The 27,706-nt window shown below is 41.6% G+C and overlaps 1 protein-coding gene across 3 annotated transcripts; it reads right to left on the bottom strand.

The window, feature by feature from the left end:
- Positions 1 to 119: 119 nt before the first annotated feature.
- On the bottom strand, positions 120 to 27,706 carry PTP4A2 (protein tyrosine phosphatase 4A2). Of its 3 annotated transcripts, none has more exons than XM_065577126.1 (6): positions 27,304 to 27,706; positions 13,415 to 14,087; positions 11,278 to 11,370; positions 7,017 to 7,147; positions 3,656 to 3,730; positions 120 to 2,538 (listed from the first exon to the last, which is right to left on the bottom strand). In XM_065577126.1, exons 2-6 carry the CDS (start codon positions 13,508 to 13,510, stop codon positions 2,430 to 2,432), a joined length of 504 nt encoding a protein of 167 aa, XP_065433198.1. In that variant the 5' UTR covers positions 13,511 to 14,087; positions 27,304 to 27,706; the 3' UTR covers positions 120 to 2,429. The 3 variants fall into 3 exon arrangements, with proteins under 3 accessions (XP_065433198.1, XP_065433200.1, XP_065433199.1); XM_065577128.1 differs by having other exon boundaries at positions 27,252 to 27,387; XM_065577127.1 differs by lacking the exon at positions 27,304 to 27,706 and adding an exon at positions 26,466 to 26,797.

The following is a 27,706-nucleotide window of genomic DNA, read 5'->3' as shown; positions in this document are numbered from 1 at the left end:
ATGTGACTTTATCCTGTTTTCTCAATTCAGTTAAGGTTGCAGGGTCATAGTACAAGCTAATATAGTCTATTGTTATAAATCGAAGTAAAACTAGGAGGAATGCAGTTATACACAGAGCATGTAAATAGGGTTTTTTTATTGTTCTTTTAAAGGGTCTGGGCTTTGGTTTTCAATCTGGCTACAACCCTTTTTCCCCTCCAGTCCAACATCTCTCTCATTTGTCAAACTGACATCAGCTATCAATACTTTATTCAGTTCAAAATCAAAGATTTTAATTTCGCAGAAACAAAAATCCAATTCTGAGAATAATTAAAATGTTGGTTTGTTGTTCGGGGGGGAGGGGGGGGGGGAAGGGCCAATATTAGATGCTTCCAGCCTTATGTACCCCTGCGCAGAATCAAACATTACCAATTATTTTCCTAACATGTAGGAATTAGCATCATGCACACTTGTGCGCCCCCTTTATCTACAACACACACACAAAAATTGAGCACATTACACATTTTAAGGCAGGAAGGAGTTTGTTACTACATTAATACAGCTCGAGTCAAGGTACAGTATCTGAGCTTTGGGGGGGTGCAGTGTTTTATAGCCTTGAACCTAAAAAGGGATCTTTTGGCATGTCCTTAAGTGGGAAGGTTTGAGTAGTACCATCATTTTTTGTTTGAACTTAAACACACTTCTAGAAACAGAATTTTAAAATCCATTATATGTTTTCTGAAAGTGTTGATGCAGTTTTGTTAGGTTACAAATTAAAACAAAACTTTGGAATAGGAAAATATCCTATAGAGGCAGTTCACATAACCAGCATCTGAGGTATTACTAAGGAGGGGGTACCAGTCTGCACTTGCTGGCACTGCTGCTGGGACAGACAATGAAAGCCTTTGGTGCTGCACAGCAAGAGACCACAGGACAAGACGATCCTAAACCTGCGTTCCAAGTCCTCAGCGGCTGACCAATATTACAAACACAATGTTGAGTTGAAAGCACACACGATCACTAATGTGGCAGAACACTAAGCTGGCATTACAATTAATTTGGTAAAACCAGTTTTACTGAAACTACCTCTCAGAGGCAGTGCAAATGACTAGTCTGGATTAGTGCACTGAACCCAGCAATGACTCTGCAAAGAAAATACTGCACTGGTCCACAAACAATACATTCCAGCCCCTACCCCCAAAATCAGCATTTTCCCCACCCCGTAAGTTACGGCCTGCTGACAGCGTGTGCACATTAGGCATTGTTGGTGTGTAACCAGTGATTCTCTCTCACAAAGAGCCTGGTAAAGAAAAAAAGAACAAGGCAATCAGTGGTTAAACTGAACTGTACATGAGGACCAGTCTGGGAAAATACCCATAATCAGGCATTTATTCAGAGACCAAACTGCATATGTACTACCTGAGCCTCACATGCAGTACCAATGAGACCCTTCAAGTCCTGGTTTATGTTCAAAGAGGCAGAGATAACCTGGACAATGACCACAACAGCCTTTTTGTTTCTTAGGACAAAGGAGTTTAAGAACTCCCTGCCTGGAATCTCCTTTAGTTGACTAGGACACTTCTGGATTATGGATGTCTGAATCTTCCTCCACCAAGATATAATTTTTCTACCCAACTAGCAGAAAGTTAACTTCTCAGCCAAGTTTTTTGGAGAAGTACGATTTAGTCAAGCGCGCGCACACACACACACGTGCCCACATGCACACAGAGCATATTTGTAAAAATACTACCTCCACCAATTAGAAAAGGCCATTAGCAGGTTCACCAAGTGTATTAGAGAGAGTCTTCAGTTAAAGAAAACTACCAAAAACATCCTGTCATTTGCAAAGTCTAAATACCACATAGACACACAACACAACCACCACTATATTTCTAGAAGAGTGCCCAGTTGGACTTAAGGCTGTCAGACTGCTCACCTACAGCAACAAAGGCTCCTCCTTATTTCTGTCTGCCAGCTCCCAGCAAGGAAGGGGGGGGGGGGGAACTAATTAAAAATAATAATAATAATTAAAAAAAAAAAGAAGAAGTCTCAAAGGAAATTCCACATGCCAGGACCTAACTATGAAGCACTGTCCCCGAACCAATAAAATGGTTTCTGCAAAACCCAATGCTCTGCTGGTTTTCCTTAGACATAAACTTCACTTTATTTTATTTTTTTAAAAAAAGTTAAAAATACAGAAGGTTCAGAAACTGATTTTCTCCTGGCAGATATTCAAACTGCACCTTGAGGAGAAAACAATCCTTCACTGAAATGTTTCTTTTTTTAATTTTATTATTTTGTTTAAATCATCACCACCATTAGGACAGAGGCTGAGGAGCACTGACTCCACCACTAATTTGATGACGTAGTTTGATTCCAGATTCACATTTCCAGGTGACAAGAGTCCAGAAAACAGCCATGATAACTTCAGCCTTCGTTTAAGGTTTCTTTTACTGAACACAGCAGTGACCATTGGTATCTTTGAAGCGTAATCGCATCTTAGGTCGGTATTTCTCAAGGTAAAGCAGCTGTTTGGAATTGAAAGCTCCCCTCCTTTTCCTAAAATAAACAGAATGAAGGCATTATATCAATTGCAAAAGTACGGCTTCAGTCATTGTGTATATTTCAAAGTAGATAGCCGCTCGCCGCACTGCAAGGTTTTTCCAGCCCCACAGAACTGCCATCTGGCTCGCTTCATTATCCACTGCCTCCTCCAGGAAAGGAGATCTCAACTGGGACATGAAACTGGGGATCTGTAGAGTTGAATTTGTCAAATCTATGGATTATAAAACGCTTCCATCCCTCATCTTACTGAGCAAACTACAGCATGCCTTTGGGTTGGGAGATTTAGTTTCCCTGGAGTCCACTGCCTCTCCTACAAGCAGAAGTGGTTGCTGAATGACATAAGGGGCACTCCACCCTCCCCTTGAAGATTAACATGATGTCTACATGTGTAGTATTAGCTAAGTGAAGACATGACAACCAAATACAAATATTTGAAGGGAGTTAACAAAGAGGATAATTTAACTTAATAAGAAAGAGGTAAAGCTAGAGTAGTGAGAGGAAAATCAAGAAAAAAAATTTAGGAGGACCAAGGAAGTCCTCTCGACAGTGAGATAGGTTAGGGAGGCAGCTGAAGCTCCTTGGAGCTCCAATAGCAACACGAAACAGGTTTTTGGCACATGGCTGTATAGTATCTTCCTACCTGGTGGGCTTCATTTAAAGATCTGGTGCTATTACAAAACCCCCAGAACTTTATGCTCTCTCTCATTCAAGCACCACTTTTGCTGTTTTCCATGTTGGATGGCTGCCACCAGTTCCTGAGTAGACTATGCCCCTTCCACACATGACACCATCAGGATTCCTGATCTTTGGGCTCCTGCTGTAGATTAGCTCTTGGGCCAAGCAGCATGATCATAGAACATCATGCTGCTATGGTACCTGGCCAAGCTACATTTGTTTTTGGTTCTTTAGTAATTTGTCAATGTCCACTTCAAGCAGGAATTTTATTAACTGATTCTGTAAGTTCTTTTGTTAGCATTTTACTTTCACTCCAAATGCACTGCGTCACAAACCAGTGCCTTAATTCTACATTGCTCTTAAAACACAAAGATAAATTGCATAGACAGACATAGGAGAGGGGAAGCGTGCTGGAGAGCAAGCTACTTTTACTTACTGCCTTATGAACTGAACTGCATCCTCATACTTCATTCCACATTCAATGAGAGCCAGTGCAACTAGGACAGGGGCCCTACGAAGAGAAATCAGTATTTATTTTAACAGTCTAGAGAACCAATGTCCTGAACCCCTCAAAATAGATCATATTAGTCTATAAACAAACTGCTTAAGTATCCTGTCTTTAAATATTTTTCCTACAGCAAGCCATTTGCCTGCAGCATCTAATGTAAAATCCTCTTCAGCAGACAGTTCTGCTTCCAGCACCAAAATCAATAGCTTCTTCAGTGTCTGCCATGAAATAGTAATAATGGATTTTTATTCTTTACTTTTTTACTATAAAACCATTTTGTACTCTGCTGGCCATAAATACATTTGAGGTTCATCTTTGGTACATTTAACTTCTTGTTACAACACAACTTTAATCCCATACAGACTAAAGAGATGCCCTGTTTTTGAAATGACAACATTGATCCTTATTCCCTTTGCTAGGTTATATGTGGGACTTGAGGGACAATGGAATAAGATTTTCGCCTGCAGGTCGCTATTCTGAAACCAGCTCAGCTGAGTAGGGAGCATATGTGGATGGCTGGTTCAGGGGTGCTATGTGAAGGGAGATGATGCTCTGAGTCCACTTCCTAGTGCTCAGTTGTTCACATTACCACTAGCACACAATTTGAACTGGCACCTTGGCGGCAGAGGAGAGGTCAAGGATTGAACAGAGGTTGTAAACTGAACTACTTGACCTTACAGTTAATCAGGAACAAAACTGAGCAACTCTGGCAGGGCAGCTTGCAATGTCACTGCTGTGCAGTACCTGGATAAACACAACTTCAGTTTTCACTGCCGTCAATCTGAAACCCCACAAGCACTAAATGCACTTTAAAAATATAAGTAGTAGAATAGACAACATTTGAAGTTTGATTCCCCAGCAGCATAAATGTAGTGCTTCCCAGGGCCTAAGCCAAACTTGAGACGTTCTTCCTTTTCTTTCTATAAAAAAGGAAACCCAAGAGGAAAACCAGAAAGGTCATTCTGAATGAATAAATCTAAAAACTCGTGTCTGTAATAACAGTAGATGTCAAACTGTCAGCACACTTTGACTTAATGCTGGGCAAGAAACAGGAGGGTTTTAAATCATTTAATTGAGCTACAATATGTGGTCATCTTCCACCCTGCTCCCCCTCCCCCAAAAATCCTCATAGAAACAAGACAAAGAACGGAGTAGCAAATCATGTTAATTGCCAGGTTTTTGCATGACTCTGGTTTTTCCCTGCTTTAGCAGCATTTCACCTCTGCCCTGGGGGAAGAAATGGATTTAAGAACCAAGTTAAGACCAGCCAACCCGACTTACATGAATCTTCTTGATTTTTCTTTATCCCACCTTTCTGTGTTTTCTTTGTACCCAGTTAAGGATTTATATGGCTTCCACCCCCATCACAAAAGCATCTCCAGTATTTATCTCTTCGTTCCCAGCATGTAGGACAAGTAACGATTTGTTTACAGAACTTATTTGTTTACATTAATTTTCTTTTTAGTTGCAATCATGGTGACTCCTTCCGGGAGAAGGAGGAAATTGCATTTCGGACCCACAAAGAAATAATATGCGAGAGAGATCTCTCTTTACCCACCACTAAAATCCAGCCACCTTGGGTGAAACACATCAACTTTTAAATAGCACATAGCACTAATGTACACCAGTTTAGAAGAGGTGGTGAATAGCATATTAGGTTGAAAACAAAGGAGGAAATTTAGGAGACAATATATGATTGCTAAAATTGGATTATAGCCAGGAAGACACCTGGATTGAATACTCCACCAGGAAGTACCAGGGGGGCCTCAGGCACAATGGAACTTGGTTTTGGGTCTTTATCAAAAAATGGAAACTCCTACAGAACAGTGTCCCTAGAATTATGCTGGGATGGTAGCCAGTACTAACACAGGAGTTACACCCATTGAATTTGTTATATTCTGCTGCATCTCCGAGTTCCCTCATGCAAGTACTGAACTAGCCTGACCCTGATTACCTTATGAAATCTGATTAAATGATTCAAAAGACTAATTTTAAATGACAGTCCAATCTGTCCAAAACCACCTTCCACAAGTTTATTTTACATATTAAACTAGAGCTTTTACATTTTGGAAGAGGTCATTAATAATCTTGTCAGCTGTCCTAGTAATTAGATGCTATAGAAATCCACAAATCAGAAATAATCTTGGGGCACTCCCTTCCCAGGCTGGAAGGGAAGGTGATGTTATCTGTGCGGGGAGTGGAGTAATGGGAGGTAGGAAAATAGAGAGGGAAATGGGACACACATGACAATTTGCTTAGCTTTCAGTAACAAAACAACACTACAATCTCAAACAATACCTGTCCTAATCTTAAAATGAATATGAAATCTGTAGCCCCTGTGGAAATAGATGTATGAATTGTATATTGGGGGTAGGCGATACAGCCAAGAATTAAGGGATTTAAAAAGAGACAGAACCAATATCCTGATTTACCAATTTGAGGAAAGCCAGTTTAAGGCTGATGGATTAAATTACAATTCACTGGGTCCCCTAACCACCAAAAAGGCTATTTAACCTGCTATGTATCAATGTATTATTCCAGCATTCACACTGCTGCAGGAATGTGAACCTCTCTTTTCAGGTGCTTATAAGTGAAAAAAAATGCTCTGGTCTGCTTTCGAACGTCTCAACCTCAAAACTGTCAGAGTTTAAAAACTAGTTTGGGACTTTCGTGCATTAATAGATAAAAGATAGCTTTTTTCTTTTTAAGTGACATTTTGCATGCCAATATTTGGTAACATTATTCAATGGCTTTGAATATTTGGAAGGCAACAAAAAAGAATCCAACCATTTAAGGTGCTTATAGAATCTCAAACTCCCACTGAAGTCAATGGAATAGAAGGCATTCAGAACCTTGTTTGCTCTGGGCCTAAGCTACAGTGTATTTGGTTTATACTGCATATATACATTAGGTTTGTCAAAAAGCACAAGAGATTTTTAGCAGAAAGATGCAATGCATTTTTCACTGAATAGATTCTCTAATTCTTCTGGCACCATTATGATCTGTCAGATCAACTACTGTGAACAAACAATCCAAGATGAAACAAGAGCTTTGAGATACAGTTGCCATGTCACCTACCATTTTAAAATTGTAGTAAGCTTCTTTGATTGTGATGGTGTGAAATTGTTGATGTTACTTAAACATGGTGGTTGTTGTTTTTTTTTTTTGGGGGGGGGGGGGGGGGGTTGTAACTGAATAAATGCAGCTATCTTCCAGAACAAAATCTTCAACTAGTTTATGTACGTGCTAAAGTGAATCCCTTACAAAACCAAAACAGCACAACACTTACCTTCCCAATCCTGCAACACAATGCACAGCAACACAGCAGCCAGGCTCTTCACGAAATTTGGTTTTCAACAGGTTTAGCCAGTCATCAACTATTTGATTTGGGGGAGGCGCTCCATCATCAAATGGCCAGTCCTTCGGGGGAAGAAAAGATTAGCTATAATTTGTGTGCAGGGATTACACATGGATAGAGAACGCAATCCACAATCAGGAGTAGGGCTAGTGGGAGAGGAGCAGGGGGCGGCACAGGCTTTTATTCAGTCAACATCCAAATTCTACACTGTCGCTATTAAACATGTAATTCCCTAGGATTCCAGATATGGATTCGATTATACCATAATGCAATACTCAACAACATTAAAATGTCCTTAAACATTTTAAATTAAAAGCTAATTCACTAATGGTCTAATGGAAATTGCTGACTAACGACTCCGTTGTAGAATGGACTTTGTGGAAAAACTAAACTGTCTTTGAAATATCACTGAAATTTTGTAATTAAACAAATCTGAACAAATTGTAATTCAATTTAATACTTAAAGGAGGAGGAAGAGAACTATGTAGACTTTTGCCTAAAAGTACACCGCTGCAAAATACTGTTTGTACTGTATATTCTGCATAGAAGAGTCTGAAAAGATTGCTGCACAATTATTACAATGGATCAGTTTGTCCAACTGCAACGCATGGCATCTGATTAGGAAGAGGCATTTATACCTACCCTAGGTATTAGCCACAATTACAAACACATTCCTCTTACTCAGATGCAAAATATAGTGCTTAAAAATAAATGGAAAAGTGAATAACTGAGCAGCATCTGTGATTTTTTCCCCTCCTTATGAAAGATTGTCAAGAAAGTAAAGAACTGTCTGAATCGTACTGCATAATATGAACATGGCTATAAGTAAGAATTCTATGAGAGAGATGATTTCCAAACCTTTTTCACTAGATCATTATTCACTTTTGGAATCTATGCTTTCTGTTTAGAGTAGCTTTTGGAAAACTGAGACTAGGTACACTTCAGAGCATGGTTTTGCATCCCTACCAATCCTGGCTAATAGCCACTGATGGACCTATCCTCCATGAACTTACCTAGTTCTTTATTTAACCCTGTTCTAGTCTTGGCCTTCACACCACCGTCTGGCAAAGAGTTCCACAGGTTGACTGTGCAGTGTGTGAAGAAATACTTCCTTTTGTTTGTTTTAAACCTGCTAGCTATTAATTTCATTTGGTGACCCCTAGTTCTTGTGTTACGAAGAGTAAATAACACTCCTTTATTCGCTTTCTTTACACCAGTCATGATTTTACAGACCTCTATCATATCCCCCTTAATCTCTTTTCTAAGCTGAAAAGTCCAAGTCATATGAAAGCCGTTCCAGATGCCTCATTTTTGTTGCCCTTTTCTGTACCTTTACCAATGCCAATATATCTTTTTTGAGATGGGGCAAACTGATCTGCACGCAGTATTCAAGATGTGAGCATACCATGGATTTATAGAGAGGTAATATGATAATTTCTATCTTATCTATCCCTTTCCTAAGGCTTCCCAACATTTGGTTAGCTTTTTTGACCACCGCTGCACATTGAGTGGATGTTTTCAGAGAACTATCCACCATTACTCCAAGATCTCTTTCTTGAGTGGTAACAGCTAATTTAGGCCCCATCATTTTATACGTATAGTTGGGATTATGTTTTCTAATGTGCAGTACTTTGCATTTATCAACATTGAATTTCATCTGCCATTTTCTTGCCCAGTCACCCAGGTTTGCGAGATCCCTTTGTAACTCTTTGCAGTCTGCTTTGGACTTAACTATCTTGAATAGTTTTGTATCATCTGCAAGTTTTGCCACCTCACTGTTTACCCTCTTTTTCCAGATCATTTATGACTATGTTGAACAGTACTGGTCCCAGTACAGACCCTTGGGGGATACCACTATTTACCTCTCTCCATTCTGAAAACTGATCATTCATTCCTACCCTTTGTTTCCTATCTTTTAACCAGCTACTGATCCAGGACAACTTACTTTGACTTTGACAACTTACTTACTTATCCCATGACAACTTACTTTGCTTAGGAGCCTTTGGTGAGGGACCTTGTCAAAGGCTTTCTGAAAATCTATGTACACTATGTCCACTGGATCATCCTTGTGCACATGCTTGTTGACCCCTTCAAAGAATTCTAGTAGATTGGTCAGGTGTGATTTCCCTTTACAAAAACCATGCAGACTTCTTCCCCAACCATCGTGTTCGTCTAAGTGTCTGATAATTCTGTTCTTTACTATAGTTTCAATAAACTTGCCTGGTATTGAAGTTAGACTTACTGGTCTGCAATTGCCTCTGGAGCCTTTTTTAAAGATTGGCATCACATTAGCTATCCTCTGGTCCTCTGGTCCATTAATCCCAAAGATACTAGTATCCATTCCAGCCTCCTATTTCCCTAGTTTAATCTCTTTATTGCATACACTTGTTTACCAACACGTATAGTTCAAACAGGCTACATCTAATTCTCCAGTTCCCTGCTTTCTCACTATACCACCTGTCAAATCAGGCTCACTAGCTGCCACATTCCACCATCTTTGTTTCTCTTACTAGTATATTACCTTATATCATGGCGAGAACTCAAGATTTGCTAAAATGCTCTGTTTCAGGAGTTTCCTAAGGCTTTTGACCTCAACAGTTTTAAATAACAGATGCTAATCTCTGTCAGGCTGTGGTTTTAATCTTCATTATTTTTGTAAACAAATGTTAGCTTTAAATAGTGGCATGTCATTTTCTCAGCCAGCTGGTAATATAACACCATTTCTGAATGGTGACAGCAGCCTGTTTTGACAGAACTGATTTCAAGAGGGACAAGTGGTTGTGGGTCATGCTGTTGAATATTCAGAGCCACTCTTAAATGCCAAAACACCACTGTGATGTATTAAGTAATGAAGATACTATCATGGCTGGAATCATCTGGCTCAATTATGACATTAGCAGCACAACTTCTCTGTCACCTCCTGTTTTCTGTTATCCTTGTCTGATGTCTAGAGGACTTCTTTCCTCTGCTGTTTTGCTCTCCTGCAACAAGAGTATACTAGGAGCAGTTACATACTGAATGCAGAGAGAAGGCTAGTTATCAAGGACAAGTGTGGCAAACATACAGGATCCTGTGTCTATAACTTAGAATTTGTGAGGCACTCAAATATCATGGTGCTGAGTACAATACAAGTTCCTAAATGGATATTTGGTCATCACTGCAGAAGTAAATTGGCTCTTCTGCACCACAATTGACATCGGCCCATTTTCCAGTCAGCATGGTGTATGCACCTCACCTGTAAACAAGTCATTTTGACCAAAACACTGTCACACACCTATGGAATTTTATGACAGCTATACATATGCATTTCAACAGAAATGTGGCGGTAGAAGGAAAGAAACTGCACCTGGTAGAAACAGGATTGCTCATGAACCTGTGCTGTCCTGGGCAGTTTGCTTTCCCAGCAGAGCAAACTGACTGCTAGAATTCATTCATTTTGCTCTGGAAACACTATGGCTAATGGTTGTGCTGGAGCAGGGAGAATCATCCAGCAGAGAAACAATGCTGCAGCGAGGTAGGAGGCGCCCCACAACCTAGTGCTGAAATCAGAGTGTGACAGTACCCATTTCTAAATAACTCTGAGCCTTTTCTTTTTAAGTCATATATAAGTTTAAGAGTAGGATCAAGCAGAACAGAACATAGCCCACAAATACAAGTTCTGCAGAGTTGTGTGGATTTTCCTCCAAATTGCCCATGGTCTCTAGCCACAAAAATGAGAGGCAATAGAAGACTGACTACCTACAACTAACTGTTAAGCAAGGTGCAGCTTCTGGGATCCCAGTGGAGAGACTGATGAGTCACGTCAGCCTTTTTATTATATTGAAAAGTCACATCTGATATACTATGCATTACCTCAAAAGTTAACATCTGCCTTCATCCCTAATGCCCTCAAGCAGCTAACGAAAAATCAATCTTGAGATACCAAGCAATACCAGATTTCATTGCGCAAATCTAACCATAAACAGCACAGTTACAATATCTCAGATGTATTTCACAACGTTACAAGCAGTTTACTGAACAAGCATATCAAAGTGAACTCTCAATTGTTATAGTAGTCACACAGTCCTGGGTCATTATCAGGCAGAAGCATGAATGCGAAACAGTGCTGGAACATCTGATTCACACTTAATCATTTTTCAGTTCAAAAAGATTTTTAAAAGAGAATTTTAAAAAAAATTTAAAAGAAACTCACTAGAACTTGGATTCCTTCTTTTTCAACAGGAGCTTTATCATACGTGGCATCACAAACTCGCACCAAGGTTGTCACTCCATACTTCTTAAGCTCCTTTAAGAACAAGAAGGAAAGCAAACACATGAAGCATACACCCAGAAGGGGGAATTAGAGCATTTTCTCAACTTTAACAAAGCCAAATAAACATGTTATGCTGAATCAATGACAGTGTACATTGCTCTACAGTTCCATGGAGGAGACTAGATAACTGAGGAGCAAGGATAGCTCCAAGAGTCTCATCCAGTTCTAAGATGGAAGGATGTGGTCTTGATGGACATTACGATGAGGGTTAAAAGGCCGGGGGGAGAAGAGGAATAGGAAATACCTCTGTGTCAGTCTCACCGAGGGTGGGAGGTCAGTTTGGGAAAACTGCCTTATAGGCATGCATTTGTAACAGCAAAATTAAAATAACTACTTATACCCTGCATGCAGATTCTTTTTCTCTTGAAATAGAAGCATGGATCTGTCTGCCTCAGGCAATGCTGAGACATTTTGAAACAGAGAGGAACAGAACACACGCAGAACCATATTCTAGCTTCCTTGTAACGCACTAGAAGTAGCACTTCGTGCTAGATAAATAATCAGATCAAACTAAAGCTGCCCCAGTTCATTTTGAAAGATCAAACAGCAAGCAGCATTTCCTCCTGTGCCTGTACCAGGAATGGCTCTTCAAAATTGTATTTTTACACTTTAATACCCCATATGCACTGTCCAGCCCAGGCTCTAGGCCCCTGGACAAGGTATTAGAAATATAATCCATAACAATAAAATGAAAACATCCCATCAATGGGGAAAAAAATCAGGGTTTCAGTCCAAATTAATCATTAGTATCTGAGCTGACTGCTGACAAAAAGAACATCTTCCTGAAAGGTGGAATCATGTTGATATGAAAGCTCAGTGTCAGATCACAAGATCTTACCAGAATGGAAGAGATCTATTAGATCAAATCTTCCCCCTGCAAGGGCATGATCTAGTCTCCCTAAAGGGCTTATAAGAAGATATGCCATTGTTTGTAACAAGATGAGATCCAGTGGAATGCTGTACCAGTACTTCTCTGGTGATGCCATCTATTACTGCAAAATTTAAGCTTCAGTTTTAAAAAGTGTTTAAGCCCTTATGGTTTCAATTACAGTAATTTGGATGTGACCCAATGTACTGAGGAAGTGACTCCATTCATCTCAGTTTAGTCTAAAGACGTAGTTTAAAAATGTCATTACTGATTCCATTACCAGAAATAGTTAACTATTCTGGGATTAGAAGGGGAGTTTGAGAATCACTTTTTTTTTTTTTTTTTTTAAATTAAAAAGTCTGACCTCTATATATATTACACATGATCTTAGTCAAAAGGCCAAAGAGATTAATCAACCACGAGAGATCCTTATTCAAAAGCCAGAGGATGAGCCATGGCTCTCTGGGGCTAGTACATTTTGTTACATCAGACAACAAAGGTAAAGACAACATGCTAAGTCACCTGGCAAGTTATGGGGATGGCAGAGTAATACAGCTTGTCTACACCTGAAATGCCACAGCGGCACAGCTGCTGCGCCATTATAGTATTTCTGCATAGACACTATCTACGCGAATGGAAGGAGTTTTCCCATTAGCACAGGTAATCGACCTCCCCGAGAGGCAGTGGTTCGGTCAACGGAAGAATTCTTCTGCCAACCTAGTGCCGTCTACACGAGAAGTTAGGGTGGCTTAACTGTGTTGGTCAGGCCATGGATTTTTTCACACCATCTGATCCATGTAGCTGGGTCAACCTAACTTTTGATTGTAGACTGAGCCTAAGAGGAGTGAGCTTTATGGGCTCCAAAAGGAGTCCCATCCAGCCTCTCTCAGTCAAAAGATGTAGGACTTTGAAGAAAGAAAATCACCAAAGGCTTCCTTCTTACAGTCAGGAGAACTTTAAAAACAGTTTAATGAAATAAAGTACCTGATTTAAAAAAAAAATGCTTTAACTAAGTATAAAGGGTATTTCTGATGGCATCACCCATGGTGGATCTGGGAGATGTGTCTCTTGTGCCGCTTTAGAAATTTCAAAACACAAGGAATGGGGGAGAAAAAAAAAAAAACATACTACTGTATGTGGCTACCTTACCTCTGTGAACTTGTTGAGGGTTGCATTGGTTGGGTTGTGAGTGATCAGGAAACGCATACTCTCATAAGTAATCTCCACTGGGGCTGGACGGTTCATAATGGCAAACAAAAAAATATATGTGGGGGCAAAAAAAAAAAAAAAAAAAAAAAAAAAATCAATAACCCTTGAAACGTTTCACAGCAGAAAACATTAAAAAGACCACTAAAATGCCTGGGCTCGATCAGAACTATCTTTATTGACTTGTTTGTTCTTTAAGATTTTTCACTTCAAGAAAACCAGGTTTGCTTTAGAATCCACTTGAATTCAATTTAGGCCTCAATAACTGCAGGTGGTATCCTTCAGACTCCAAAAATTCTGACTACATGCAAGACTAGGCAGCCTGTACTACATTTAGGCACTGGTGAGGCAAAAAAAATAAGGACAGATCTTCTCTCCACTTTGTTTTCTTGATGCTTAGTTTTGCTTGAGTCAGTAAAAGGAATATGCTTCCAATATGCAGAAGATATCCCATATATTTGAGGGTGACCGCTGAATCTGGAGTCTTCAAGGCAAAGTAATTATGGTACGTAGGACACGCTCACTTGTCAGCCAGGGTGCTGTGCTGGGCCTGGCAGAAATCTGCCCTGATGCTCAGAATCGCCATAAATGTGTGACGTATATTCCAACAGAAAACCTAAGAAGAAGAAAAATGTCATATTTAAAAGGGATTGTTGCTTCTGATTGTACAGTGCTATTGAATACAATGCACCCAGAAACCTCAACATAATTAAAGCATTAAGCGTTAAACAAACAAGCCTGCTTCTGAAAATACTTTGATGTACACTGAACATCTTTTATTGTAGCAGCAAGAAGCAGTCCTGTATTATGTTCTCTCTTTTAGCATGATGGATGACAAATATTCTACAAAATCTCAGTTAATCAAAAATACCAGAACTAAAGATGAAATAGCATCATCATACACTCATAATTAAACATCTGCAATAGAAAGCAGCAGGCGTTCTCCACAGCCAAACAATCTGTATGGAACTAGATAAGTTCATGGAGGATAGATCCATCAATGGCTACTAGCCAAGAGGGTCCAGGATGCAACCCCATTCTTTAGGTGTCCCTAAACCTCTGACTGCATGAAGCTGGGACTGGATGACAGAGGATGGATCATTAAATAATTTCCTTGTTCTGTTCGTTCCCACTGAAGCATCTGGCACTGGCCTCTGTTGGGAGACAGAATACTAGGCTACATGGACCAGAGATCTGACCTAGTATGGTCATTCTTATGTTCTTAATCTGTAAATCAGCCTACCTTTCATACGCTATTTATGTAAGTTCAGTTTCAAAATGGCTAGATAACAGAGTTTCACTAATCAGATCATCACTTCCCTCAAGCAAATATGAATAGCACGAAAAAGAAGCAGAACAACTCACTGCTAACATTTTGTAAAGCAGTGTTTAGAACACACAACATCATGGAATACAGCAAAATTCGAATTCTACTTTGGATCAATGCTGATTTTACCAAAGTTAGGACATTCATCAGCTAAGGCTACGTCTACACTTAAACTGCTACAGCAGCACAGCTGCAGCACTGCAACTGCGCCATTGTAGCACTTCCAGGGTGGATAAAAATCAATGATTTAAAAAAAAAAATGGATTTTTTTTATTTAATTTGGATTTTTTTGATAAAATGCTTTTTGAGGAAAAAAACCTAAAGATAGTTTTATTTAAGATACATTATAGGTCAAAGATATCTCATTGTGGAATAGGGGTTATAAATTCTAATTATCATATGAGACAATATATTCATGTAATGTTTAAGAAAAGTTTTGTAAATGAGTTGAATAGTTCATGGATTAGGGACCCATTTTTATGGGGTACCACAGGCTTCTGTATATATTATTTAGGTTAATCTTTCTATCTACCCAATGGGACTCAGGGCTCAGTCTAGAAGATACCATCAGAGATGCTTAGTTTTGCAGTTCTCAAACTGTGGATTTGTGTTTCCAGAGGTAACATGCTTGTTAACAGCAAAAATGTTTTTAAATAAATAAATAATATATAGAGGTGAGAAATAACAGACCTCAATCCTATTGTCCCTTTGCAAATTTGTGTACACAGAATCAATCCCTCACCTCTCTAAAAGTGCACAAGTTTCAAAAAGTTCAATGAATAGAAGATTGTTGGGGGCGGAACAGATCTGGACAAGGAGAAGAAGTCTGGAGAAAAAATGTGAAGCGAGGGACATATGCTTGTTTTGTTAAAATATTATATGTTTGCTGTTGAAGAAAAAAATCCAGAATACTTAAAGTTGGTGTTTTAGTTAAATAAAACAATTTAAATGTCGGTCTGTCTCTTAATACAGCATAGCAAGAAACTCCTCCAAATACTAATGATTAACCTGTTGAATTGGAGATATTTATAAAGTCATTGAGAGGTGAACTATCTGCTTCAATTACCTTTGGTACATGAAATAACCAAACAATCATTCATTTTCTGATATAGCTGTAAAACTAATCTGCAAAGTTTTCAAAATAAATCACTGTTTAAAAATGTATAGCATGTACCTTCTAAAAATGAAACCTACATCTATCTCTGAGTTGTGAAAAATATGTATTAAGGTTATAACAACCAACAAGAATGCACTTTTATGTAGAAAACCATGATTAAATTGAGTCTTCCTGACTAGTGATTTAAATCAAATCCACCCTGAGTGCTTCAGTATAGACAATCACTACAGCGACAGGAGGGGTTCTCCCATCACTGAAGTTAATCTACCTCAGTGAGAGGCGGTATCTAGGTAGACAGAAGATTTCTTCCTTTGACCCTGCACTGTCTACACCGGGTGTTAGCCGGCTTAACTACATCTCTTAGGGGTGTGGATTTTTCACACCCCTGAGAGACATAGCTATGGCAACGTAAGTTTTCAGTGTGGACCAGTCCTAAAACAATGGAGTAAGAGTATGGAATTATTATAGGCTGAACTGGTAATGCCACCATTAAGATTGCTCAATACTTCTAAGACCCTGCTTTCAGTTGCTTATAACTTTTTTTTGGGAGGGGGGGGCGCGAGGGAAGTTTCAGATAAAATAATTCAGTCATTACTGAGAAAGATTAGGGGAAAATGTTTTGTTCATGTTAGAAAAACTGTATAGCCATTTTGCTGAGAAGCTTTTGCACCTCATACTTTGGAGCAGGGTCTTGACATTTGGCAAGGAGGTTGCCTTCTCGTAACGAAGATGCTTTTTGCCATCCCCATGAAAATTTGCCAAAATTAGGCCAAGTTATAAGACTATGAAAATTCTCAGTTCATACACACTCAGCAGAGACTTTAGAGTTTGGCACCTAAATTCACTGAAGACTGTCTGCACTGAGCATGCTCCAGTCCATGGCTGCAAGGGCTGAGCAGACTTCCCTGCAATTGCTGCTCCTCCCAGCCAGAACTACTATGGTGCCAGGCATCAGAAAGAGTGGTTTTGTTGGCAGAGCTGTTAGTTTCCATGGCAAAATAAGATACCGGCAAAAGCACTTTTGTGCCAGTATAGTCTCCATCCTCATTAGGGCTTTTGTCAATACAGAAATGTTGTTAAAAACTCACACCTGTAACCAACATGACTAAACCAGCAAAAGTTTCTAGCATAGATCTGACTGAAATGCAGAGGGGTGAGGAGCCAGACCAGGCTGGGGAGGGGACATAATCCAGTAGGAACTAGTCTGAAACCACAAGCTCATTTCAAAGGCAACCAAACATTTAACGGTAAGAACTTTTAGTCACTGCCAATCTTATCCAAGTTTGCAGTAACGAGGGATGTACCATCCACTCCTGCCACATATAAGTCACATGAAAGATGTTTTATACTACCAGGGCCAGCTCCAGGCACCAGCTTAACAAGCAGGTGCTTGGGGCGGCCAAGGGAGAGGGGCGGCATGTGCGGCAATTCGGGGGCAGAAGGTCCCTCACTCCCTCTAGGAGCAAAGGACCTGCCACCGAACTGCCGCCGCCGATCGTGGCCCCCCACCCCCCCCCCCAATTGCCGCCGCCGGTCGCGATTGCGGCTTTTTTTTTTTTTTTTTTTTGCGCTTGGGGCGGCAGAAATGCTGGAGCCGGCCCTGTATACTACATCAATAAGATGTAACAAGTTTAATTCTGCCATGAAGTATATAGACACAGACCCACCCCACTGCTGGAAGCAAACTAGATGGGCATACTTAAGGGTGAAATGCTAAGCAAAACAGGAAGTGTGCCTTTTACTGCTCTGTTTAGCACTACAGTGTCTTTTTTCCTGCTTGTTTTTAAGCAGAGAAAAGTCAGGTTGTTAAAATCCTCCAGGAAAGGAAGCATCAAGATCTTTGGAGGAGTGTGATGACTGTAGGCAGAAATCTGAGCTGGGACAGTTACTACTCAGGTTTTGGGCTTCCTCTGATATCACCATGACAGTCCAAGATTTTGCCAAGTTGTCTAGCACACAAAAAGTCAGTCAGTAACATATTCCTCATGTAAAAATGACAGAAAAGAAGTTCTGAATAATAAACTTCCATAACCAATCTTTGTACAAAGGAGTAACGAGCACCAAGTTTTCACCCTTAGACAAGGAATTCAGCTTTACCCAGTGGGAGCAAGGCAAACCTCACCAGCATGGTCTTATCCACTATGAATAATTTCAGATAAAATAGACCCTTAAGCTAAAGGGGAAAAAAGATACATAAAAATAAGAGCACTTAAAGCTACAGAAATATGTGACAGCAACTTCTTTTTTAAAGACGTAGCCTTAACCAATGGCAGAAAATATAAGAAATGCAAAACTGACATTTTATAGTCACTAGCCTTGAACTAAAACATCAAAATGGCTCACACAATCAATTACCTTTTCTCTGACACCAAGTCAAAAATCAACTGCAGAACAGCAATTATTTCCTTAAAGAGTTGCTTTCAAAGCCAAAAAAAAAAAAAATACATTTTTAATTAGGATGCCAGAGGCAAGAACAGGGATACTTTTAGTCACCTTACCCAACCCTAACAGTTTTTATTCTAAGTGACTGAAATTCAGATTTCTAGAATGAACCTTGGAATATTTATCAGTTTAATAATTACAGGATTACATTATAAGCCCTCTCCCCAGAAGGAAGAGTTCCAGCTAATACATCACAGTTGAGTCCTTGCACCTGTCAATTCATGAGAACTAGTCACAACTTTATCTTGTACACATTTCAAGAATTCAAAGCAAACAGATTAGTTGTGATGTCTTACAGTCTGCTACAGCTCTGATGTACTTAGTAAAAAAAAAAATTACTAAAGTAATGGCATATGCATGTGTTCAGCACCTGTAAACTCTTGAGTAAGAGCAATGTGGTCCTCTTTCAGGCAGAAACAGTGTTTTCCATTTAAAGCATATACTGAGTCAACTGACACTTTTTAGACAGTGGCCTGAAGAAAGAATAGTTATATCAAAAAGGAAAATTATAAAGTTAACTTTCTTACTCTTGAGGACCTGATAAAGCTGTTTAAATAGATGGGACAGTTCAGCAGTTTAGTGATCATGCAATAACACATGAGAGGAGAGTCCCTAACATCCTGACAGCACTATGGAAGTACAACAATCTCTGGTGGAGAGAACATTTTCTTTTATTGTTCTAAAATTACCTGTTCTGACATTCTTCAAGCAAATGATTGCTATGAAAGGAAGGAGCCTCCTCCAACTCTATTCAACTATACTGGGAGTTGGTCACTGAGGTTATACTTCTCCCATTCAACAGCAAATCAAAGAGTTACACTCTACCCAAGTTTCTTTTCCCAGGATAAGAAAAACATCCACAAAGTTGGATGTCTTTATTACAGTACACAAAGGAGACAATATGTTCTAGTGAATTAGGGGTGGGACGGAGAGTCAGAAACTCAGAGTCCTAGAATTGGCTCTACAACAGCTCACTGGGTGGCCTCCAGCAAGTCATTTATACCATGTCTATACTACAGGCGCTTCAGCAGCAGAGGCACAGTGCTGTAGCTATGCTGCTATAGCACCATAGCACAGACCAGGGGTCTCAACCTCAAATGACCACGAGGGCCACCTGAGGACTAGTACATTGGCCCGAGGGCCGCATCACTGACACCTTCCCCCCCCCGCCCCCACTCCACCCCTTCCATGAGGCCCTGCCCCTGCCCTGCCCCCATTCCAACTCCTTCCCCAAAATCTCCACCCCAACTCTGCCCAGAGGGTGCAGGAGGGGTGTGATGGGGGCTCAGGGCAGGGAGTTGGGGTGTGGGGTGCAGGAGGGGTGAGGGATACAGCAAGGGGTCAGGGTGCAGCAGGGGGCTCAGGGAAGGGGATTGGGGTGCAAGAGGAGTGTGGGGTGTGGTGGGGGTTCAGGGCAGGGGGTCGGGGTGCAGGGTGCGGCAGGGGGCTCAGGGCAGGGGGTCAGGGTACAGGAGGCATGCGGGGTGAGGCAGGGGGTCGGGGTGCAGGAGGGGTGCGGGGTATGGCAGGGGGTTGGGGTGCGGCCAGGGGCTCAGGGCAGGGGGTCGGGGCGCAGGAGGGATGCAGGGTACGGCAGGGGGTCGGGGCACAGGAGGGGTGCAGGGTACGGCAGGGGATCGGGGCACAGGAGGGGTGCGGCATGGGGCTCAGGGCAGTGGGTTGGGATGCAGGAAGGGTGAGGGGTGCGGCAGGGGGTTCAGGGCAGGGGGTTCGGCTGCAGGAAGGGTTTGGGGGGCAGGATCTGGCCCGGTGCGTGCCTGTCTGCGCAGCCCCCGCAAGAGGATGAAACATGGGGAAGGGGGGGCAGAGGGGCTGTGTGTTTCTGTTGCTTGAGGCACTGCCTCCAGCAGCTCCCATTGGCCGCGGATCCCCGTTCCCGGCCAATGGGAGCTGCTGGGGGCTCTGCCTAAAGTAACAGCCACACACAACCCCTCCGCCCCCCCTTCCCCACGTTCCAGCCTCTTCCCGGAGCTGGGCAGGGCAGGGCGGCAGGCAGCCTGCCCTGCTCCCGGTGCTCGTCCAGCCGCTGCTCTGGTAAACACTGGGAGGGCGGGGGGCTGCGAGGGGCTCGTGGGCCGCAGAAAATCACCCCGCAGGTCGCACAAGGCCCATGGGCCGTGTGTTTGAGACCCCTGGCATAGATGCTTCCCACAGCGACGGAAGGAGTTTGCCCGTTGCAGTACGTAATCCACCTCTCCAAGCAGCAGTAGCTAGGCTGACAGAAGAATTCTTCCGTCAACCTAGATGTGTCTACACAGATGGATTTTTCACACCTGAGCACTGTAACTATGTCAACCTAACTTTTAAGCATAGACCAGGCCTTATTTTTGTTATCTCAATTCATCATCTGTAAAATGGGGCTAATAATCCTGTAATACTCCCATGGGGTATCTGAAGAATGATTTGAAGATGGAAAGCAGGGGTAAGTCAATTTTGTGTGTGTCAAGGTTCAAATTTCTTGTTCAAGGTATAGTCAAGGTCCAGACTCCAGAGAAAATCATAAAAACTCAAACCGATAATTTTTGTCAAACAACACCCGGAGTCCCTGGGTGCCTGCAGTGGGGCTGAAGCCCTAAGTCCCGGTGCGCCAGGACTCCAGCCCCATGGGAAGTGCACCAGAACTTGGGACTTCAGCCCCAACAGGAATTAGGGCTTCAGCCCTGTGGGAGGCATGCCAGTCTGAAGCACCCCCACACACACTCCCATGGTGCTGAAGCCCCAAGTTCTGGCACACCCCACGATCCGCTGAAAAGCCTCTGGCGGTCCAGATTTGGACCATGGGCCATCTATTGATTACCCCGATGTAAAGCTTTGTATTTAATGTCTGAAGAATGATTTAAAGATGTGAAATGCTATGTCAGGGGTTCTCAAACTGGGGGTCAGGACCCCTCAGGGGGTCGCAAAGTCATTATATGAGCGGTCGCGAGCTGTCAACCTCCACCCCAAACCATGCTTGCCTCCAGCATTTATAATGGTGTTAAATATATTAAAAAGGGTGTTTAATTTATTAGGGGGGGGGTCGCACTCAGAGGCTTGTTATGTGAAAGGGGTCTCCAGTAAAAAAAGTTTGAGACCCATTGTGCTACGTGTTAAATATATGAATATTTTGAGAAACTATACTGTATGCCAAGTTAAATAAGCATCTAAAGACTATTTGGTTGTCTATATGCACATTTGCCCCCAAACTCTTAAATACCATAATGTAAGGGAACAATTTATATCTGTGAAATAACCTTTTTTTTAAGGAGTTAAGGAAAACCCTATTATCCAGATCAAAAAGCCCCTAAATCCAGACAGTAAATTTAAATATCTTTCACTTTGCCAGTCAAGATATCAACTGGCACTTAATCCTGGGAGCACTGACTGGCCATTATGATTGATCAGAATGAAAATATAACCAAGCTTCAACCTCAATGAATGCCACAAAATGAACAATTCTGAGGTAGTTTTGATTCCCAGTTTCTGTTCTTCAGAAAGAGGGAAGATGAACGTGAATGGCTACCAAAACATTGCAACTAGGTTGTCTTCTTATGGATAATTTCATTAAGTATTATGTGACAGAGGCAAGAAGGCATCCAACACCTCAGTACTACAGTGAGCTGTGACTGATCTGTTACAAACCAGAGTAGGACTTGCACTGACATGATTCATTTTACTATTTAGACACCTTTATAATAGCCTCATGGCACTTGATATGATCTAAAAAGACATCTTTATTAGCTGAATTACATACAACAATACTGTATAACTTGCAAGAGTTATGCTTAAAAACAGATGGAAGAAGACCCCTATATTAGCCTCTAAAGTTTTTTTTAAAAAAATGCTACATCATAGTCACTTATTTTTTCAGATGAACCAAAAACAGTCAAATACGATTTCTGACTTGACAGACAGAAGGCAATGTTAAATGTGTGAACTTTAGCAATGGCATTTAAGTTTGATTTTATACTTAGAGATTACCTACTTTACTATGCATTGATACCTAAATCAAGTCCTTCTGTGCAAAATCCTTGTACTTCTGTATTTATCCTGCACAAGATTAGCAAAACAGTCCTCTTGACAAGCAAGTATCAACAATCATAAACCAGGGAGCACCTTACCACCCCTTCCAAAACTTACCTTTACAAGTGTTTCCCTTACTACATCAAGGCAGTTAAACAGATTGCAACAGCTGCAGCTTCCCAGGATTGCAAGACACAGATACTTTGGGAAAGGTTAGTTGGATCACCTTTCAAAATAACCTAGTGCACAGGATGCAAAGCAAAACCTGCTAATTTGCAGTCTATATTAAAAGAATACCTTCAGTATTTGTGAGAACAGCATCTTGCAATCCAGTTTATGTTAACTCATTTTGTTCTCAGTTGAATTCTACATTTGATATTCTTTTAATGAGATTACTTAATAGTCATGAACTGCTGAACTTGCTTTCTTTCCTTCCCTCTCATAAAAATCTTAATTCCTGTGTTTTACACCTAAATACTTGCAATAAGTGACATGGAGTTTTGTTTTGTTTTGTTTTTGGGGGAGGGGGGAGAAGGAGGTAGAGTGCTACAAGACTTGTGTCCTAGAAAAATTCCAATTCTCATTTATATTGTGGCCTAACTAGACTTCCTTTGTAATTTAACTTGACTACATTACACTTCACTTCCTGTTCCCATGTAGGGCTGCTACATTCTACCTCATGTGCGGTGGAAGTGAGAAATGTTAATACTACACAGTTTGCATGCAATGTAGTTGTAGCCATGTTGGACCCAGGAAGAAGAGCTCTGTCTGGCTTGAAAGCTTGTCTCTCTCACTAACAGAAGTTGATCTAATAAAAAAATATATATATATATTACCTCACCTACCTTGTCTCCCTAATACCATACAGGTACATTCTGAAGTGCCTTGGGGGTTCTGCTGGATTCAAAAGGTGCTTTGTAAGCAAAAGATTTTATCACGATTCTAAGATTTCTCCAATCTAGTCACGTTTAGCACAATGGACAAACGTGCAACACTGAAGCTTCAAGAACTCAATTCAACGACAATTCTTTTCTAGAATACGCTGTCTAACTGTATGGAGAACAGAATGCTAGTTCTATAGTTTCTTGGAAACAATTCTTAAACATAATCTCTAAAGGAAGCTTGTTCGTAATGACACGCGCCTGGAGAGGGGAGAAGTCAAGAAATTCTACAGTTCCTTACCACCCACCCCTGTGAGTTCCCTACCAATTTGCTGACAAGCTCTGCTGATGACTCACTCATTTCCTTTTGCTTGAGCCAAGTCATTCTGTTCTCTGCCCTAAAACAAGGCAGGTTTACCTCAATTTTCTGCTTCATAAGACAGACAAATACCAAATATTCAGTCTAAAGAGTCAATTTAGCAAGAGAAAATAAAAGCAGTCAGGTGTTTTTCACAAGACAACTCTCTTTCCAATCTGGCACTAATCTTGCATCAAAACTTCAGTGAAGATGGGAGAAAACACTTGCCTTTTCCAAATTTGAGAGAGCTCAAACAACTAATATAACCAACAGCACAGGCACTGTTTAACACAAGAAAGAGAAAACATCTCTATGCTTAGTTCAGCAGCGGGAAATGAGCAGATACTCCATTTGGATTTCCAAAGATAATCTACTGGGTATGTGCTTTATGCCAAAGAAGTTTCTGTTTGCTGAGAGGCAGAAACAGCTGTGAAACTGGAAATAGTGTTTTAATTTTTTGTTTTTAACAATCCTCATGTTTAAAACCAGCTCAGAGAGGAGCCATATTTAAATATTATTTAAGTACAGTTCCCAAACAACTCCATCTGGGCTCCTAAAAGTGAAAACAACTTCAAAATAATCAAAAACAATGGGCCCACCTAATGAAGCGTGATGAGCTTAAAAGCTCTTATGTTCAAAATATAGAACTGTGTTTAAATTGCAAAGAAAAAAATTAAAATGACCTTAAATGACATTTTACATAGTCACCTTATATACAAGTGAGATTTATGTTATGTTTTAACAGCCCATTCCAAAATAAGTTGTGTGAAATTTTTTTGCATTAAGTGCCATATTTTGGAAAACCAGGAAATTAACTTCCCTGGCAACACACAAGCCAAATATATATATTTTTAAGATTCAAAATGACAAATATCAGAAATACTAACCCATCAAACTGGAAGCAAACATAGTGGTGTTTTCACAGCATTAAAGCAAAAGAGGGTAAAGATATTATTCAGTAAATAAAGTTAGAGTAGGAAAACTATTTCTTGTACCACATTCATCTCACTTTAGTTTGTCTACACTTGAAACACCGCTGTAGCACTTCAGCATAGACACTATCTACACTGATAGGATCTACACTGATCTCCTGTTGGCATAGGTAATCCACCCCCCGTCTACACCTATAGGTTAGATTGGCTTAACCACATCGCTCAGGGGTGTGGATTTTCCACATCCCTGAGCGACGTAGCTGGGTTGACCTAACTTTTTAGCATAGACCAGGCCTATGAGTTTACCACGTCTCTACTGGAAAATTGATAACGTATAGTGGAAAGTTAAAGGCCAAGGGCGCACATACTAAGAGCCATGTTCAATCTCCACTGAAATTTATAAGTAAATATAAAATGAGCTTTTAATAGGCAATTGTTAAAATTCAAAGAGATGAGCAACACAGTGCTTTCAGGCATAGCCAGACTTTCTGTATATGAGACATAAAAGAATGAGTGTTTAGAGTAGAAATGATGGAAACAAGAGAACATGACAGAAGTATACAAAACAATGATCAGAGTGAAAAAGCCAGTACTCCTACTGATATACGCTCTCATAAATCACAGAGAGATACCAATGAAACTGAGGGGGTAACAAATTTAATACTGATAAAAGGAAACTTTTTTTAAAAAACACCCAGCACAATTATCCTATGGAGCTCATTGCCAAAAGATACAATATTGACACCAGAGCTTAGTATGCTTAAAAACAGGCTTAGATGTTTAATATTAAAAAAGATTAAAATTAGGCTATATATTAAAAAATCACGCTTAAATCATCTACTAAGATGGGGATAAGAAAAAAAATTCCTCTATGGTTACAATATTTTAAATTGTCTATTATGAGGTTCCTGTCTGAAATATCTGCCTACACAGATCTCTGGTCTTACCAAGCATGGCAACTCCTATGTTCCTATGTGTTAAAAAGGTATTTACCTTAACCCTGAATCTCCAAGCCCTAAGGTGCTGCACTTTCAGTGTTCAAATAGTAATATTTACATGGAGACATTCTGCACTTTCTTCAACTCTTTAACAAGTGACTAAAGTACCAGACTAATCTGATTATAACAGGGAATACATTTATACATAACAAAGAAAGCTAATTCACTAGTTAGCATGGCTTACAACTGACAGTACTTCCCCCTCAAAAGCAATCCAAAAGTGCCACCCCTAAAGTTTGCAGAAACCATCAGATGCTAAAATAGTATTATAGTAGCTAATGAATCATTCTGCTCATCTACAGACTCATTTTAATCCAATAAAAAAAATTGCCTTTATATGAATGGTCTACAATACGGGTTCTCTCTAGAAGAGGGAGTCTCCAGAATTGTACTTTAGTAAGTCCTCTCCCAGAGGCCTCACAATAGTTAACCAATGCAGCATTCCACAATAGGGCAAAGTACAGAGGCAAGAACTGAGAGACAGACTACGTTCACAGTTCTGATACAGAAAACATAAGTTCCCACTTTCTGAATTGAAAACTGACACTTACAATTAGAGTATCAGAGGGGTAGCCGTGTTAGTCTGAATCTGTAAAAAGCAACAGAGGGTCCTGTGGCACCTTTGAGACTAACAGAAGTATTGGGAGCATAAGCTTTCGTGGGTAAGAACCTCACTGCTTGCATCTGAAGAAGTGAAGTTCTTACCCACGAAAGCTTATGCTCCCAGTACTTCTGTTAGTCTCAAAGGTGCCACAGGACTTACAATTAGAGGTAATTAAGAATTATGAAGTCGACCCTCTATTTCTGTTAGAGGCACACAGAAGATTTGCAGCTAGAGCCACGTCTCATTAAAAGACATGCACATTCATAGAAATGCATTCCAGCTTAGCATTCTCACCGATATTTATATTCCTACCTCTTGTCAAGCTCTCAGTCTATAAAATGGATCATTTCTTTCCATCAGTCGGGCTTACAGAAGTCAAACATTTCTATCCTTTGAGTCACAGAGGGGTTTTTTGGTTTTTTTGAACACTACTACTGCAGTTGTGAGTCAGAACCTGTGCTGTTCATCCAGGGGGTTCACAATCCACTTTCCATTTACACGGGAGCTTTTGAAAAAGGCAACCTTCTTCCCACCCCCAACTGAAAATGCCCTGAGAGAAAAAGCAGCTTGTGACTAATCATGCTAAGGAGGCACAGGAGGAGTCACCAGCACAGCTCAGCAAGGCGCAACCCACCCCATAGCTCACACACAAACCACTTCTCGCAGCACCTCAATCCCCACATCTGCCCCCCCCCGCCCCGCCATGCCATGCCATGCCTCCACTGGGCCCGGGCCAGGCTCCCCTTCCCTCCAGGGCCCATGTGGGCTGTGCAACCCTCAACCTCCCCTGGCACATACTGCCCCCCACGCACTGACACACCTGTGCAGTCTGCCCCCCACGTCATCCTACTCCCCCCCGCCCATCCCCCCCCAACTCACCCCCACCAGCAACTGCCCAGAGCCCTTCCTTTACCCGCCCGGGCCCGGCTCCGGCTCCTTCCACCCCCCCAGGCGGGAGGGTAACCAGGACCCCAAGGGCCTCAGGTCCCAGGGGCCTCACCAACCCTCAGCCCCCCAACACCTCACACCAGCCCCCCAATGCCCCAGGCTCCGGGGCGCCCCCCCCGGCAGCCCCCACCTCCCCCGGCTCCTCCTCACCTGGGCGCGCCCCCCTCCTCTCCCTCCCCGCGGCCCGACCCCGGCTCCTCACCCTGGGCATTGAGCGCGGCTGTGTCCGTCGGAGCGGGCCCGGCGCCTCCCACACACCGGGCAGGGAGGGGGCGCGGCGACGGCGGCAGCCGCTCTGCCGGCGGAGGGGGAATGACGAACGAGCCCGGCCGGTTGGAGCCGCAGAGACCGTGAGTGAGCCCGCCTCGTCCGCCGGCTCCCCCGCGGGAAACGGCTCCTCCTCGCACACACAACCCCCCCGCGCCGCGCCGCGCGATGGCATGGCCCGCGCACACTCCCCCGTCAGCATTGGTATGGTCCACCCCCCCAAAGCCGCCATTGGTATGGCCCGCCCTCCCCCCAGTTCCGGCATTGGAATGACCTAGTCAGTCACTTCCCATCAGCGTTGGTACAGGCCTTTCCCCCCCAAAAAAACGGCAGGATGT

This window comes from Chrysemys picta, chromosome 23 (assembly GCF_011386835.1).
Source record: "Chrysemys picta bellii isolate R12L10 chromosome 23, ASM1138683v2, whole genome shotgun sequence".
NCBI classification, from domain to species: Eukaryota; Metazoa; Chordata; order Testudines; family Emydidae; genus Chrysemys; species Chrysemys picta.
This window is presented reverse-complemented; position numbering and strand designations above follow the sequence as displayed.

What these genes read in the sequence shown, in the direction of transcription:
- PTP4A2 (XM_065577126.1), bottom strand. Translation starts at nt 13,510, where the DNA reads ATGAACCGTCCAGCCCCAGTGGAGATTACTTATGAGAGTATGCGTTTC. An exon ending in TGTGTTGCAGGATTGGGAAG is followed by an intron (nt 3,731 to 7,016) that starts GTAAGTGTTGTG and finishes TTCTCTTCGTAG; the next exon opens with GGCCCCTGTCCTAGTTGCAC. An exon ending in GCAGTTCAGTTCATAAGGCA is followed by an intron (nt 2,539 to 3,655) that starts GTAAGTAAAAGT and finishes TGTTTATTTTAG; the next exon opens with GAAAAGGAGGGGAGCTTTCA.